This window comes from Phaeodactylum tricornutum, chromosome 24, assembly GCF_000150955.2.
Source record: "Phaeodactylum tricornutum CCAP 1055/1 chromosome 24, whole genome shotgun sequence".
Lineage (NCBI taxonomy): Eukaryota > Bacillariophyta > Bacillariophyceae > Surirellales > Neidiaceae > Phaeodactylum > Phaeodactylum tricornutum.
This window is the reverse complement of record NC_011692.1, coordinates 301,472-312,371: the sequence shown is the minus strand read 5'-3', so window position 1 is coordinate 312,371 and position 10,900 is coordinate 301,472. Positions and strand designations below refer to the sequence as shown.

Here is a 10,900-nt window from a genome sequence, read left to right as displayed (position 1 = left end):
GTCTTGAACGATTCGTTAATCTTCCTCAGCCATGCTGGTAATCTGGAACCATCCCCAATCAGATTCCACCGTGTCGAGGTCATTTTCACGGGCCCAATCGTCGAACCCGTCGCAGAGGGGACCGGCCACGTCGACCACGGTGGAGGCTTTGGCGGGGAAAACTGGGGAGGCCTGGTCGGCATTGTCTCGTTCGTGTACGAGTATTTCTCCCGCTACGGAGGACACGACGGGTAGATCGGGAAAGGCGCAACATTCCTTGGCGAGAGCGGCAAAGTTTTCGTGTACGCAGAGGCGTTGGTGGGTGAGTCGGGCCCGACTCGAGGAAGGCTTTTTGGCGAGCGGAATGTAGCCCCAGTGTACGTTACCCATAATGGTGGAAATGTTATCGAGGTCGGCGTCGTCCAGGGAGGGGATGAGATTGTACTCGCAACCTTCGCAGTCCACGTTGAGGACGTCGATTTTGTCGCGGGGTATATCGGCTTCGCGAAGGATTTGAGTCCAGGGGCGGAGTTTGACGGCGAGTTCGAGGTCGTCGGGGGTTCGTTCCGAGCTAGGGGTCCAGGAACGCGTAGAAGTGGTGGCGGTGGGTCGCCAGATGAACTTGGCGAGGAGCGAAGTGTGCGTACTAGGCCCGACGCCGGCCAACAAGACATCCCGCCGACTCTGATGGGGAAAGTCGTTGCACTCCCAATTCATGTTTTGGAGGAGCCAGTTGGGTTTGGCGGCTTCCACGGTAACAATGTGCGTGCCGGGGTAGAGTAGGGCAATGGCCATGGACGTGAGTCCCAATCCGGAACCAACGTCGACCCAGAGCTTGTCGACGCCGAGATTTTCGTCGAGACCCAGCACCCCACCCCGGTCGGCCGATCCGGCGTCCGGGTCGTTGAGGATCCGTAGAGTGTAGTCGATGCCGGAGTCGCGTGCGGGCGCCCAGAGGTGTAGGTTGGTCCCCAAAAGGTCGCGTTCGGTTTCTTCCACCAAGCGGAGGGTTTGTTCCAGGACGATCTTGCTGAGTTCGGTGCGTGCGGTGGACCATAGATCTAGTAACGCCCTTTGTTTGGTGTGCGTGGCGTCACAGTGAATCTTGGACTTCCAGACTTGCGCAATAGCGGCGTTGGACTCGGACTCGTCCAAGGCTGCCAAACAAAAGAGATGCATCCCGGTGGGATTGGACACCAACCCACCGTGCCAGTCGTCGTCTTGGTCCTCCAGCTCGGACTCGATGCGTTCTTCTTCTTCTTCGTCTCGCGAATCCGTGGTGACTTGTTCGAGACGCCGGCGCCACGAGGCATCGTCCACGACTTCGTCGTTCGGAGAACTCGTGGTATTCAAAAGTTGTTGACAATTGAGAACTTGGAGAATATCCAACGCCACGGCGTTGTAAGCTTCGCCGTTGGCGTCGTCGGGTACCGTCCGGAGCGGATCGGCCGCGGACGATGCGATGCGCAATCGCGGATGTTCCGGATCCCCCCGCCCCCAGGCTACCGCCCGTTCTCCAGGGACAGTGTCGGGAGTGGCGTGGACCGGCGTCACCGGTGTTGTCTCGTCCGTCGTACCCAGAACGGCGTAAGCGATAAAGACGACACTGAGGAACGCCAGGCCCAAGGCACCGAGGGTTTCGCGACTCGCGTCGCTGCCGGGACGCCGCAATCCGCGGCGGTGATTGCCCTGAATGCGTTTGCGGGTTACCGATACCATGCGAACAATGAATATGTGGGAATAATTAGGATTGACGGGGAGATTCCGGGGGAGTGTGTATGTTGTAAGTGTCGTTCGAATCCGTTTTGTCGACCATCGTGGGGCGCACTCCCTCACGGGTGCGTGTTACGGTCGAGTACGGGATGATACTGCGGTGAAAGAGAGCATTGCCCTTTTCCCCCGGCGGGACGCGGTCACCGGATACCTTGCTCCCTTATGTACAATTGGATTTGATTGGGGTCAGATTGCGTGACTAGCTAGGTAGGTACCTAACTCTCTAGATATTTCGGGGGGGGGGGGGCACTATGGGGTAGATAGCCCGTGTTCGAATATCAATACGTGGGGGTGCGACAAAAGAAACCAATTGTACGTAAGTGTCCATTCCCTTTCATGGGACGACGGGCGCGGAATCACGGCAATGCCGCAAGTTCCATTCCCTTAGTAACCCTCGTTCCGGTCAAAATATTAGAGGGCTGTTTCGCACCGTCGCGCGACCATGATGATGGTGGGGGTGGTTCGATTCGTCCCGTTCGATGTGAATGCCGTATTACCTCCGCTTGTGCCGTCTAGTGTGCTTTGTCAAGCGGACAATTCTGCTGCAGTCTAGTCTAGTACGTTTCCCACAAAGCTTTCCGACACACGCACACTACTACTACCCACCGTCGATTCGATCGTCATTTCCATTGGTTCCTTGATTGCCAATCCACGGGTCCGCGTATCTCGACACACACCATGTCTTCAACCCCGTCCACATCCACGACGACGTCCACGCCATCATCGCGCTCCAAGGGTCTCCCCAAGTCACCCAAGCGGCGTCTACAACAACCTCCACTCATTACTACATCCCACTTTCTTTTGGCTCACGTCTTTTGCATCGCACTCTATCTTGTACCCATTCTTACTACCAGCAATGCCAATACTCACACCAACACCAAGTACGGTATCAACCCACCGCATACGCTGGCACCCGTTCTCGATGAAATACATATCGTCTCCCCGGACAATGCCGACGTCAACGACCCCAACGCTACTCTACGGAACATTTTCACCAACGATTATTGGGGTCGTCCCATGCAAGCACCCAACAGTCACAAATCCTGGCGACCCTTGTCCATTCTCTCCTTCCGCTACCTCCAAGGTGGACACGTCGATCAGTGCCAGTGGTGGTGGTGGTTACGGTACTGCACCGGGTTCTCGTTGCCGCCTCTCCTGGCGCATCGACTCGTCAACGTTGTCACCCACGCCTGTCTCGCCGAAATGGTCGGGATCCTCGCGGCGCAACTCGTACCCTCGCCGGACGCACACTTTCGTCGTCTTTTGCGACTCGTGGCCAAAATCGCCTTTGGCCTACACCCGACTCACGTGGAAGTCACGGCCAACGCTGCCAATCGACCCCACCTACTCGCACTCCTCGCCAGTTTGGCCGCACTCGACGCCGGTAGCAGTGTTGCCTCTAGCACAACTGTGTGGCCCTGGCTACGCACTCTTCTTTTCCTCGTGGCCGGATTCTTGTCCTGCGAAACCTTTCTCTTCCAAACCGTACCCATCGTCGTCACCTACACCGTGCTGGTCTACGTGCAGCTATACCACAACGCTCCCACGTCCGGGTCGAGTCGTCGCGTCTACCGTCAACGCAACGGGTGGTGGTACCGGCAACTATGGAGTCTCGTACCGATCGTGAGACTCCGCGTCGCTCTAGTTGTGGCCAGTGGAATCCTCTACTACACGGCCCGATCCGCCCTCGACACCTTGTCCATTCCCGACGGACTCATCCGACCGGCCGAAAATCCTTTTTTTGCCCTCCAAGGTTGGCATCGCGTCCGCAACTACCTCTACATTGTTGCCGTACACGTCGCCAAGGCTTGGGATTTGGACGTGCTCGGATTCTCACACGAGTACGGGTACAATTGCGTGCCGGAAATTAACGAATGGACCGATCGACGCTTGCTGCTACCACTCACAATTGCCGTACTCTACCTGGCCACGGCCGTCTTCTTTCTCTTGCAACACGCCCGTCGTCGCCAAGTCTGGTCGATTCCCTTCCTCCTCTTTGTCGTGCACGTTTCCTGGATGGTCACGCTCTTTCCCGTCGCCGGGATTGTCAAAGTCGGCACCTTTGTGGCGGACCGCATCGTGGTGGCGAGCTCCGTCTCGACCAGTATCGTGCTCGCCTACGTGGCGACCCGCTGGATGACGGCGCCCCGGTCCCGCACGGCCGTCACACGCCGCGTGACCCTCCTCGCCCTCACGGTCGGTGTCTTTCAAACCCACCGTGTTTACGTCCGTACCACGCAATGGATGGATTCCTACCCTCTCCTCACGTCTAGTCTCGTTACCTGTCCACGGTTCGCCAAGGGACATTTGGAACTGTCCAAAATATATTCCGGACTCTATCCGGAACGCTTCAATTTAACCACGGCACGGTGGCACTTGGCGCGGGTCGAAGATATTGATCCCACTTTTTGTGACGTGCACCAGCAAGTAGCCCACGTGGCCATTCAGGAACGGCGGTACGAAGAATTCGAAGAGCGCCTGGTCCAAGCCTTGCTCTGTCCGTTTACCCTGGGCGGTGCCACGGATCTGTGGCAACGATACTGGAAAATTACGTTAAATTCGCAACAGAATCCGTCCGACGTTGTTGCCGCGGCCGAACAACGCTACCAGACCTACATGAAACGCATCCAGGTGGCCATTCAACAAGAACAAGAAAACGAGCCGGTCCCCGTATCTACCTCACCAATCGTGGGATGGCAAAAATGAAGCGGAAGTGTTTTGTCATCTTGGGAGAAACGGGGGGAGACGAGTGCATCCAAGAATATACGACTAAAAGAAAGGCAAGGTGTAAAACTATTTTCCAAATTTGAATTTCATTGCAATCCTATCCTATTACAGAAGGAACCGCTTTTGCACTCTTTAACAGGTTGATAAAGGGATGTCACGAAAAACTTCCGTCACTTCTCGGATAGTCCGTCCCTTGGTTTCGGGGACATATTCCCTCGCAAAGAAGCAAAAGTAGGCCGTCGTGGCCACAAAAATGAGAAAGGTATAGCCATGGCAGGTTTTGAGCAGAATAGGAAAGGTCAGGGCTACCAACCAGTTGGCCACCCAGTTTATGAAAATTCCGACCGCCATGGCGGAATCTCGACCCTTCAGCGGGAACATCTCGGCAATGATGAACCATGCAATGCAGCCCGGTCCAAAGGCAAAACATACGATAATGCCGGTGGTCGCTATGATCGACAGCTGATCCATGTAAGGGAAAACCGGCTTGAGCAAGAAGCTTGCTGTCAATGTCGCAAAGCTAGCACACATGCCCATCAAAGAGTAAGTCAATAACGTTTTGCGACCCGCCACGTCCATGTAGCGGATGGCAAAAATGGTGACGAAGACGTTGACGATACCGAGACAGGTCGTGGCAAGCTCGGGATCGGCCACGTCGGCTTGCCGGAAGACTGAACTGGAATAGTAAAACACGGCGTCGATACCCGAAAACTGCATCATTAGCTGAACCATGACACCTACAATGAGCTGCTTACGCAACGAGCGATCCAGTATAAGCTGGATGACCGTTAATGTATGGTTGCCTTCGTTGTCCTCTTCTTGTATGTAAGCCAGATACTCGTCCGCTACCTCTTCGCTCTGGAATCTTACAATAGCGGCTCGAGCCGCCTCCTTACCCTGATGTTGGTAGAGATAACTGGGCGATTCCGGGCAAAGCGGCAACACGACACACTGTAGCAATCCGCAGAAGAGAGGAACAGCAAACAGCCATTGCCACATGCTTTCGGAGCCGAAGAGATTGAGGCTGGGCGTTGATAGGGCTTGTGACAGTAAAATACCGACCGTGATGCCCAACTGGTGCGTTGTCCCGATACCACCCCGAATGGCGACAGGGGAAATTTCGGATAGGTAGGTCGGAACCACAGCCGTTGCAATTCCTGCAACGATCCCTACCAGCACTCGTCCAACAGCCTGGTACCACCAAACTGGTGCCACAACAATCATGTAGGAGGATGATAGCAGAAAACAGTTATTGATCAACAAGGTGGTGCGGCGTCCGCAGAATCGGCCGAATACTTTAGGGCCGAGTAGAGCGCCGATCAGTCCACCTATACCGTAGCTAGAGACGGTAAAACTCCATTGTAATAGCGTATACTCTTGATTGAGTTCATTTTCGAAATATGCCCGTATAACGCTTTCGGTGTTGTTCATGACACCCGTGCCGTATCCAAATTGCAACGAGCTTCCCAATGTGACGATGAAAACAGTCCAAAATAAAGTGGAGGTTATGGGCGATGACGGTGACCGAGGCATCGTAGAATCGTTGGAACGTCCGCCACCCTTGTTGGATGACTTGTTCCTTTCGTTTATCGGGCTTGCAGAGTTGTTTATCAAGGGCGTCTCCTCGTCAGGAGAGGAAGTGTCGCGCTCGTCGTCTCCGTAGTCGTCGGGCGGGGCCATCTTTAAGTTGGAGTGCCGAAATTTCAGTATTTAGAACTGCCGACGAGATGCTTTGCCGGAACAAAACAGAGTTATTTTGTGGCGAGCAAGTTGAGTTGGCAGCCTGAAAACGAAGAGAGCGCGAATTTAGTTTACAAGTACACGAAGCTTCAGGATCGCGGCTGTTGGTACACCGTGCGAATGGTACCGAATACAAAGACCAAGGAAGATTTCGCGAATCCATGCCGATCGATTATCTCGTAGCGAAGACAACTTTTTGGGTTGGTGGCTTGCTCTCGGGGCAGCAAACAGAACCGAACCAAAAGATTCACTGTCAATTGCTTACATGTTTCATCTTCATCTATCCCGTTCGAATTTCACAGTCTGTCGATTTTTTTCTGGGTCTCTCTGTCTGATTAGAAAAGAATCTCTTAGTTGATTGGATCATTGATGTCTAAAACTCTGTAAGGCTGGAATCTATTTGGAACAATAAAATTATTTTATGCCTATCAGACACGGATAATAATACCAGAAGTTCCACATTCATGGAGGCTTTCTTTTGCGGCAGTGGCATCCGCTGGAGGCTCGTTCCTCCTCAGACCTCCAGCATTCGAAAACTCCCTGACGACCAAGGACTGACCCAAACATCCTGTCTCTTTTACACGATAAATTTCGATCGCTGAACCAGACAGCTCCCCCTGCATCCTTTTCTTTTGTTTTGGTTTTCTCAGTAGCACTATGGGCATTACGAAAGATGTCATCAGCGCCGGAGACGGCACTAATTTTCCGAAAGCGGGTGTAAGTTACAGTTAGTAAAAAAAATTCAGCTTCCTTTGGGCAGCCACTGAGCGTAGACCCTGTCCAGCTCTTATCACTTTCTTGCTTACTGCGCTGGCTTCACAGGACAAATTAACGATGCATTATCACGGCACCCTGGCGTCTAACGGACAGAAATTTGATGCCTCAAGAGATCGTGGCCGCCCCTTTCAATTTACCATTGGAATCGGACAGGTCATTCGTGGATGGTAGGTACATGAGTTGGACAAACAAAATTAATCAATCAGGAGAGCAGAGAAGTGACAGTGATGTTTGCCAACGAAACCGTTCACAATTTACTTTTTTCCGCCTTTTTCGAATAGGGACGAAGGCGTCATGCAAATGAGCTTGGGCGAAACTGCTATGCTGCATATTTCCAGTGATTATGGCTATGGGCGTCAAGGAGCTGGTGGAGTTATTCCACCCAACGCTGACTTGGACTTTAAGGTCGAACTCTTGGCAATCAATGCCAAGAGCCAGGGGTCTGCGTAGTCAGGAAATCCGACCTGACTTAATTTCAAAATCACATCCACTTGTGTTCCACCACTGATACGTGCTGAACTATCTTGAATGATTCCTTCGTAAATACTGTAACTAACATCCGCTTCGTTGAGACCCGGTGTTACCTAAATACCAATGTGCGTGCCGGTCAACCAGGATACGGAGGGCATTCAGGCCAAATTCTCGAGTCTGCATCATCGACGCTGGATCTTGGAGGCTCGTCGAGCGTTTCTCTGCGAAAGCGGAGATAGCTCTTCGTCCACGACAATCGTTTCGCAAACTTATAATGAGACATGCATTCTCTGCTGCTTTGTCGTGAGGCGGGAGATATGCTGGTCGATCTGCGGCCCAAAGTACTTGAAACCGATGTAGCAGTAGCCTTCCCGCCTCGCAATCGCCGAAGCGACCCGATTCAAGCTGGTGCCTCCGCTGTTGCCAATATGTAAATATACAATAGTTCGATTTCTATTGCAGCTCTTCCGTCTCGCTTCGAATGTGCCTTTCGTTTCGCAAGTGCTCCGTTGCCACTGAGAGCCCTATTGCCCGCATTCTCATTACATTCTTGTCGCGTACCGTCCAGATGCAGCCTAGATCCTCGTTGCCTCTCAAATCGACCAATTTGTGGACAGTAGAGATCTGCTTCACTAGATCGGAAAATAAATGGTGATATATGTTGTTGGAAACGGCTAAGCGTATAGCTTCCAAGTGTTCCGTCTAACGGTAAAGGTCTGAATCAGCGGTCTCGTAAAATATTATCGTCATCAGGAAATAAAACCCGGATGTTACAGACATTCCAGGGCCGAATTGACAGTGAACGGGGCTGGCGGTCTCATAGAAGACGGACGTCATAGTCTCGATAAGTCGAAAAAGTACTAGCAGTTCATTACTCGACTAACAATTTTTGTCATATTAATCGCCAGAAAGTGTGACTTTCTGGTGTCTTCATATTATTGACCATATTGTACGTTGGTAGATCGGAATGGTTTGAGAAACCTGCTATGATTATTAGGTAGGTTCCGTAGCTCTGTCTACAAAAAAAAAACGAAGAAAAGGCAAGGTACACAAAAACGATCAATATCGCGAGTGCAGTCTTTTGATCCCCAACCAAAGCATATGTTCGAGGCTAAAGGTAATATTTTAGACCATCAAGAGGTCCCGACCGGCATTCAATATGATGGCGGCTCGAGATACAAGGAATTTTGGGGAATGGAGGTCGCAGCGGTTGAATGAAGGTGCCGGTTGTGTATGCATTCCATCTCGCTTCGAAAAGCTGCTGCGCATACTCATACAGCCAATGGTCCTGTGGTGTCAATGATGCCAAGGCCCTCTTGGTCCAATCCGAAGGTGGTTCGTGTGTTTCATTAGCATTGTTTGCCTTTTGTAGCGGAGGCGTGTCGGATAAATTGAAGGAATGCCTTAGCAGTTCCATTGATCGAGGTGTATCTTCCAAGAGCCCAAACCACAGTGTCTTTTCCAAACGATCTGCCGCCAATGTCAGCATACGTGTATGATTCTGCGCCAGCCACTCTCGGCGGAGTAACTGCTCCTCCTCTAGATCGCCAACGATCCAGTTGGCCGTATGTGTCCCCGTTAACCAAGCTACTGATGCCATTCCATCTTGCCATACGTCGCGAGTTTGCAGCATCGTCTTGGGATCGTGAAGGTATTCGTCCAATGTCTCGTTGCGGAAAACTGGAAACTCTTCTGTCCACGGCAGCTTCTTGGCATAATGAAAATGCGAGATGGAACGAGAAGTAGGATTTCGCAGAAGCGTTAGAACGTCTACTTTCTCGTAGTATGTCATTTGATTGATGAGAGTCCAATCAAAGTGGTGGAAACCCAAGAAGCATGACTTTCGCTCCTTCGAAATATTGAACAATAATGGATCCAAGCTTGTGCCACCACTCTTGCCAATGTGTAGATGCACCAACAACTCCTTCAATAGACAAGGTTTCGGCTTAGGTATGGGAGTCTTTGATCTCGTGTTCTTCATTTGTCGTTCCAATATTCTGTACGATTGACAAAGTGACGCTACAAACATTACCAACACAATGCTCCGGACCCATCTGGGTTGAGTCAGTAGGTGGTTGATGGCGTTGGCGTTCCTTCCCGGCAAGCTTCTTCGGGATCGCAACGATATCTGGACCATGTTCGGAGATTTTGGTGTGCAGAAATTTCTTTCTGGTGATCAAAGTAAAAAGACGATGAACGTAAGTCGATGAAGACATTTACGAGGACCACTGTCGATGATCGGAAATCAAACCGTTTCCCTTCTTGTTTGTTGTCCATTTTGTGATGTCTGAATGCTTTACTTTGTTTTTTCGTTGACAGAACGTTAGAAATATGTACAAGCGACACAGATCCGGTGAAGATAATAACGAATTGAAAATTCTAAGTGTCTATATCGAGGACCGCCAGTTTTTCGATATATAGAATATCAAATAAAAGTTTAGCTACGTAAGAGTGAGGCCGTTGCAAAACGTGAGCTACCGGTTCTCGGAAAAAGCGTACTGTTACAACATTACCAGCTGCGATGATTTGATATCCACGTGTAGGTACATTTCTGGTCAACACGATATCCGGACTATATTGAATTAGTTTGTTGACCATTGTCCCGCATCCACGGAGACAATCAATTTGCATGTTGGTCAACCAAGCACACAAGGGGACTAGAAGTACAGCTTGCAAAGTGCTTTATAATAAAATAAGTGAGCACATCATCCGATGTGCCCAAGGTTTAGACTAGTTTCATGACCGAAGGATAACCCCAATGACTACGTCACAGGTCATCCTCGTACACCCAAATCCGGGTCTGTATGGCCATACTGAATCAGTCCCCTCGAGCTAGAACCACAATAACCTTTAAGCCATGTCAAAGCTTCTTGTGCGTCTTAGCCCGATAATTCACACATTTTTACGCAGAGGCTGGCATCCACTTCCATTTTGGTAGCTTCTGCTTTGTTTCTGGGGTAGGAATACATTTCTGCACACCTGTTTTGCAATTGGTCTTTTACCAAAGCACTGTTCCACTCAACTCTCTCAATCTCGGACCTGGGACGCTCTTTGTGAGGAAGTCACTGATGTTCGTTTCGGTTGGTTCCTTTGCAATTAACACAATCCCAGCTGCCTGAGCTTCTCGAGTTCGATGGTAATTAATAGCATTGTGTTTCCTTTTCAATGCGGTTTCCGGTGCCGTTGAGCTTATAACAACCGATTGGTTATCACATAACACGCAAGTTGGACCGTCCAAACCAACTCCAAGCATTCTCAATTTATACCGTAGCCCTTCTATCATATCAATAGCCGTCCGCATAGCACAGAATTCAGAGGAGTAGGTTGAGGACTCGACTGTATTTTGCCGCTTTGAATACCACAGAATTGGTGCTCTGTTCACATATATCAAAACGCCTGTATGCGACCGACGGGTCAACCGACATCCGGCATG

At 51.0% G+C, this 10,900-nt stretch overlaps 4 protein-coding genes across 4 annotated transcripts; 2 read left to right on the top strand and 2 right to left on the bottom strand.

Annotated features, from left to right (window-relative positions):
- Positions 1–15: 15 nt before the first annotated feature.
- Positions 16–1,772, bottom strand: PHATRDRAFT_49791 (predicted protein; the record flags this gene model as incomplete). Its single annotated transcript, XM_002184487.1, has 1 exon — positions 16–1,772. Exon 1 carries the CDS (start codon positions 1,696–1,698, stop codon positions 16–18), a length of 1,683 nt encoding a protein of 560 aa, XP_002184523.1. The 5' UTR covers positions 1,699–1,772.
- Positions 1,773–2,430: 658 nt separating this feature from the next.
- PHATRDRAFT_40573 (predicted protein) lies at positions 2,431–4,458 on the top strand (the record flags this gene model as incomplete). Its single annotated transcript, XM_002184563.1, has 1 exon — positions 2,431–4,458. The coding sequence occupies one exon, from the start codon at positions 2,431–2,433 to the stop codon at positions 4,456–4,458; it is 2,028 nt and encodes a 675-aa protein (XP_002184599.1).
- A 70-nt stretch (positions 4,459–4,528) lies between these two features.
- On the bottom strand, positions 4,529–6,467 carry PHATRDRAFT_30620 (glucose transport protein). Its single transcript, XM_002184486.1, has one exon. The coding sequence runs from the start codon at positions 6,157–6,159 to the stop codon at positions 4,612–4,614; it is 1,548 nt and encodes a 515-aa protein (XP_002184522.1). The 5' UTR covers positions 6,160–6,467; the 3' UTR covers positions 4,529–4,611.
- Positions 6,468–6,793: 326 nt separating this feature from the next.
- On the top strand, positions 6,794–7,499 carry PHATRDRAFT_30615 (predicted protein). The gene is made up of 3 exons (XM_002184562.1): positions 6,794–6,936; positions 7,042–7,163; positions 7,278–7,499. The coding sequence occupies exons 1-3, from the start codon at positions 6,877–6,879 to the stop codon at positions 7,444–7,446; spliced, it is 351 nt and encodes a 116-aa protein (XP_002184598.1). The 5' UTR covers positions 6,794–6,876; the 3' UTR covers positions 7,447–7,499.
- The last annotated feature ends 3,401 nt before the right edge of the window (positions 7,500–10,900 follow it).

What these genes read in the sequence shown, in the direction of transcription:
- PHATRDRAFT_30620 (XM_002184486.1), bottom strand. Translation starts at nt 6,159, where the DNA reads ATGGCCCCGCCCGACGACTACGGAGACGACGAGCGCGACACTTCCTCT.
- PHATRDRAFT_30615 (XM_002184562.1), top strand. Translation starts at nt 6,877, where the DNA reads ATGGGCATTACGAAAGATGTCATCAGCGCCGGAGACGGCACTAATTTT. An exon ending in CTAATTTTCCGAAAGCGGGT is followed by an intron (nt 6,937 to 7,041) that starts GTAAGTTACAGT and finishes CTGGCTTCACAG; the next exon opens with GACAAATTAACGATGCATTA. An exon ending in GGACAGGTCATTCGTGGATG is followed by an intron (nt 7,164 to 7,277) that starts GTAGGTACATGA and finishes TTTTTCGAATAG; the next exon opens with GGACGAAGGCGTCATGCAAA.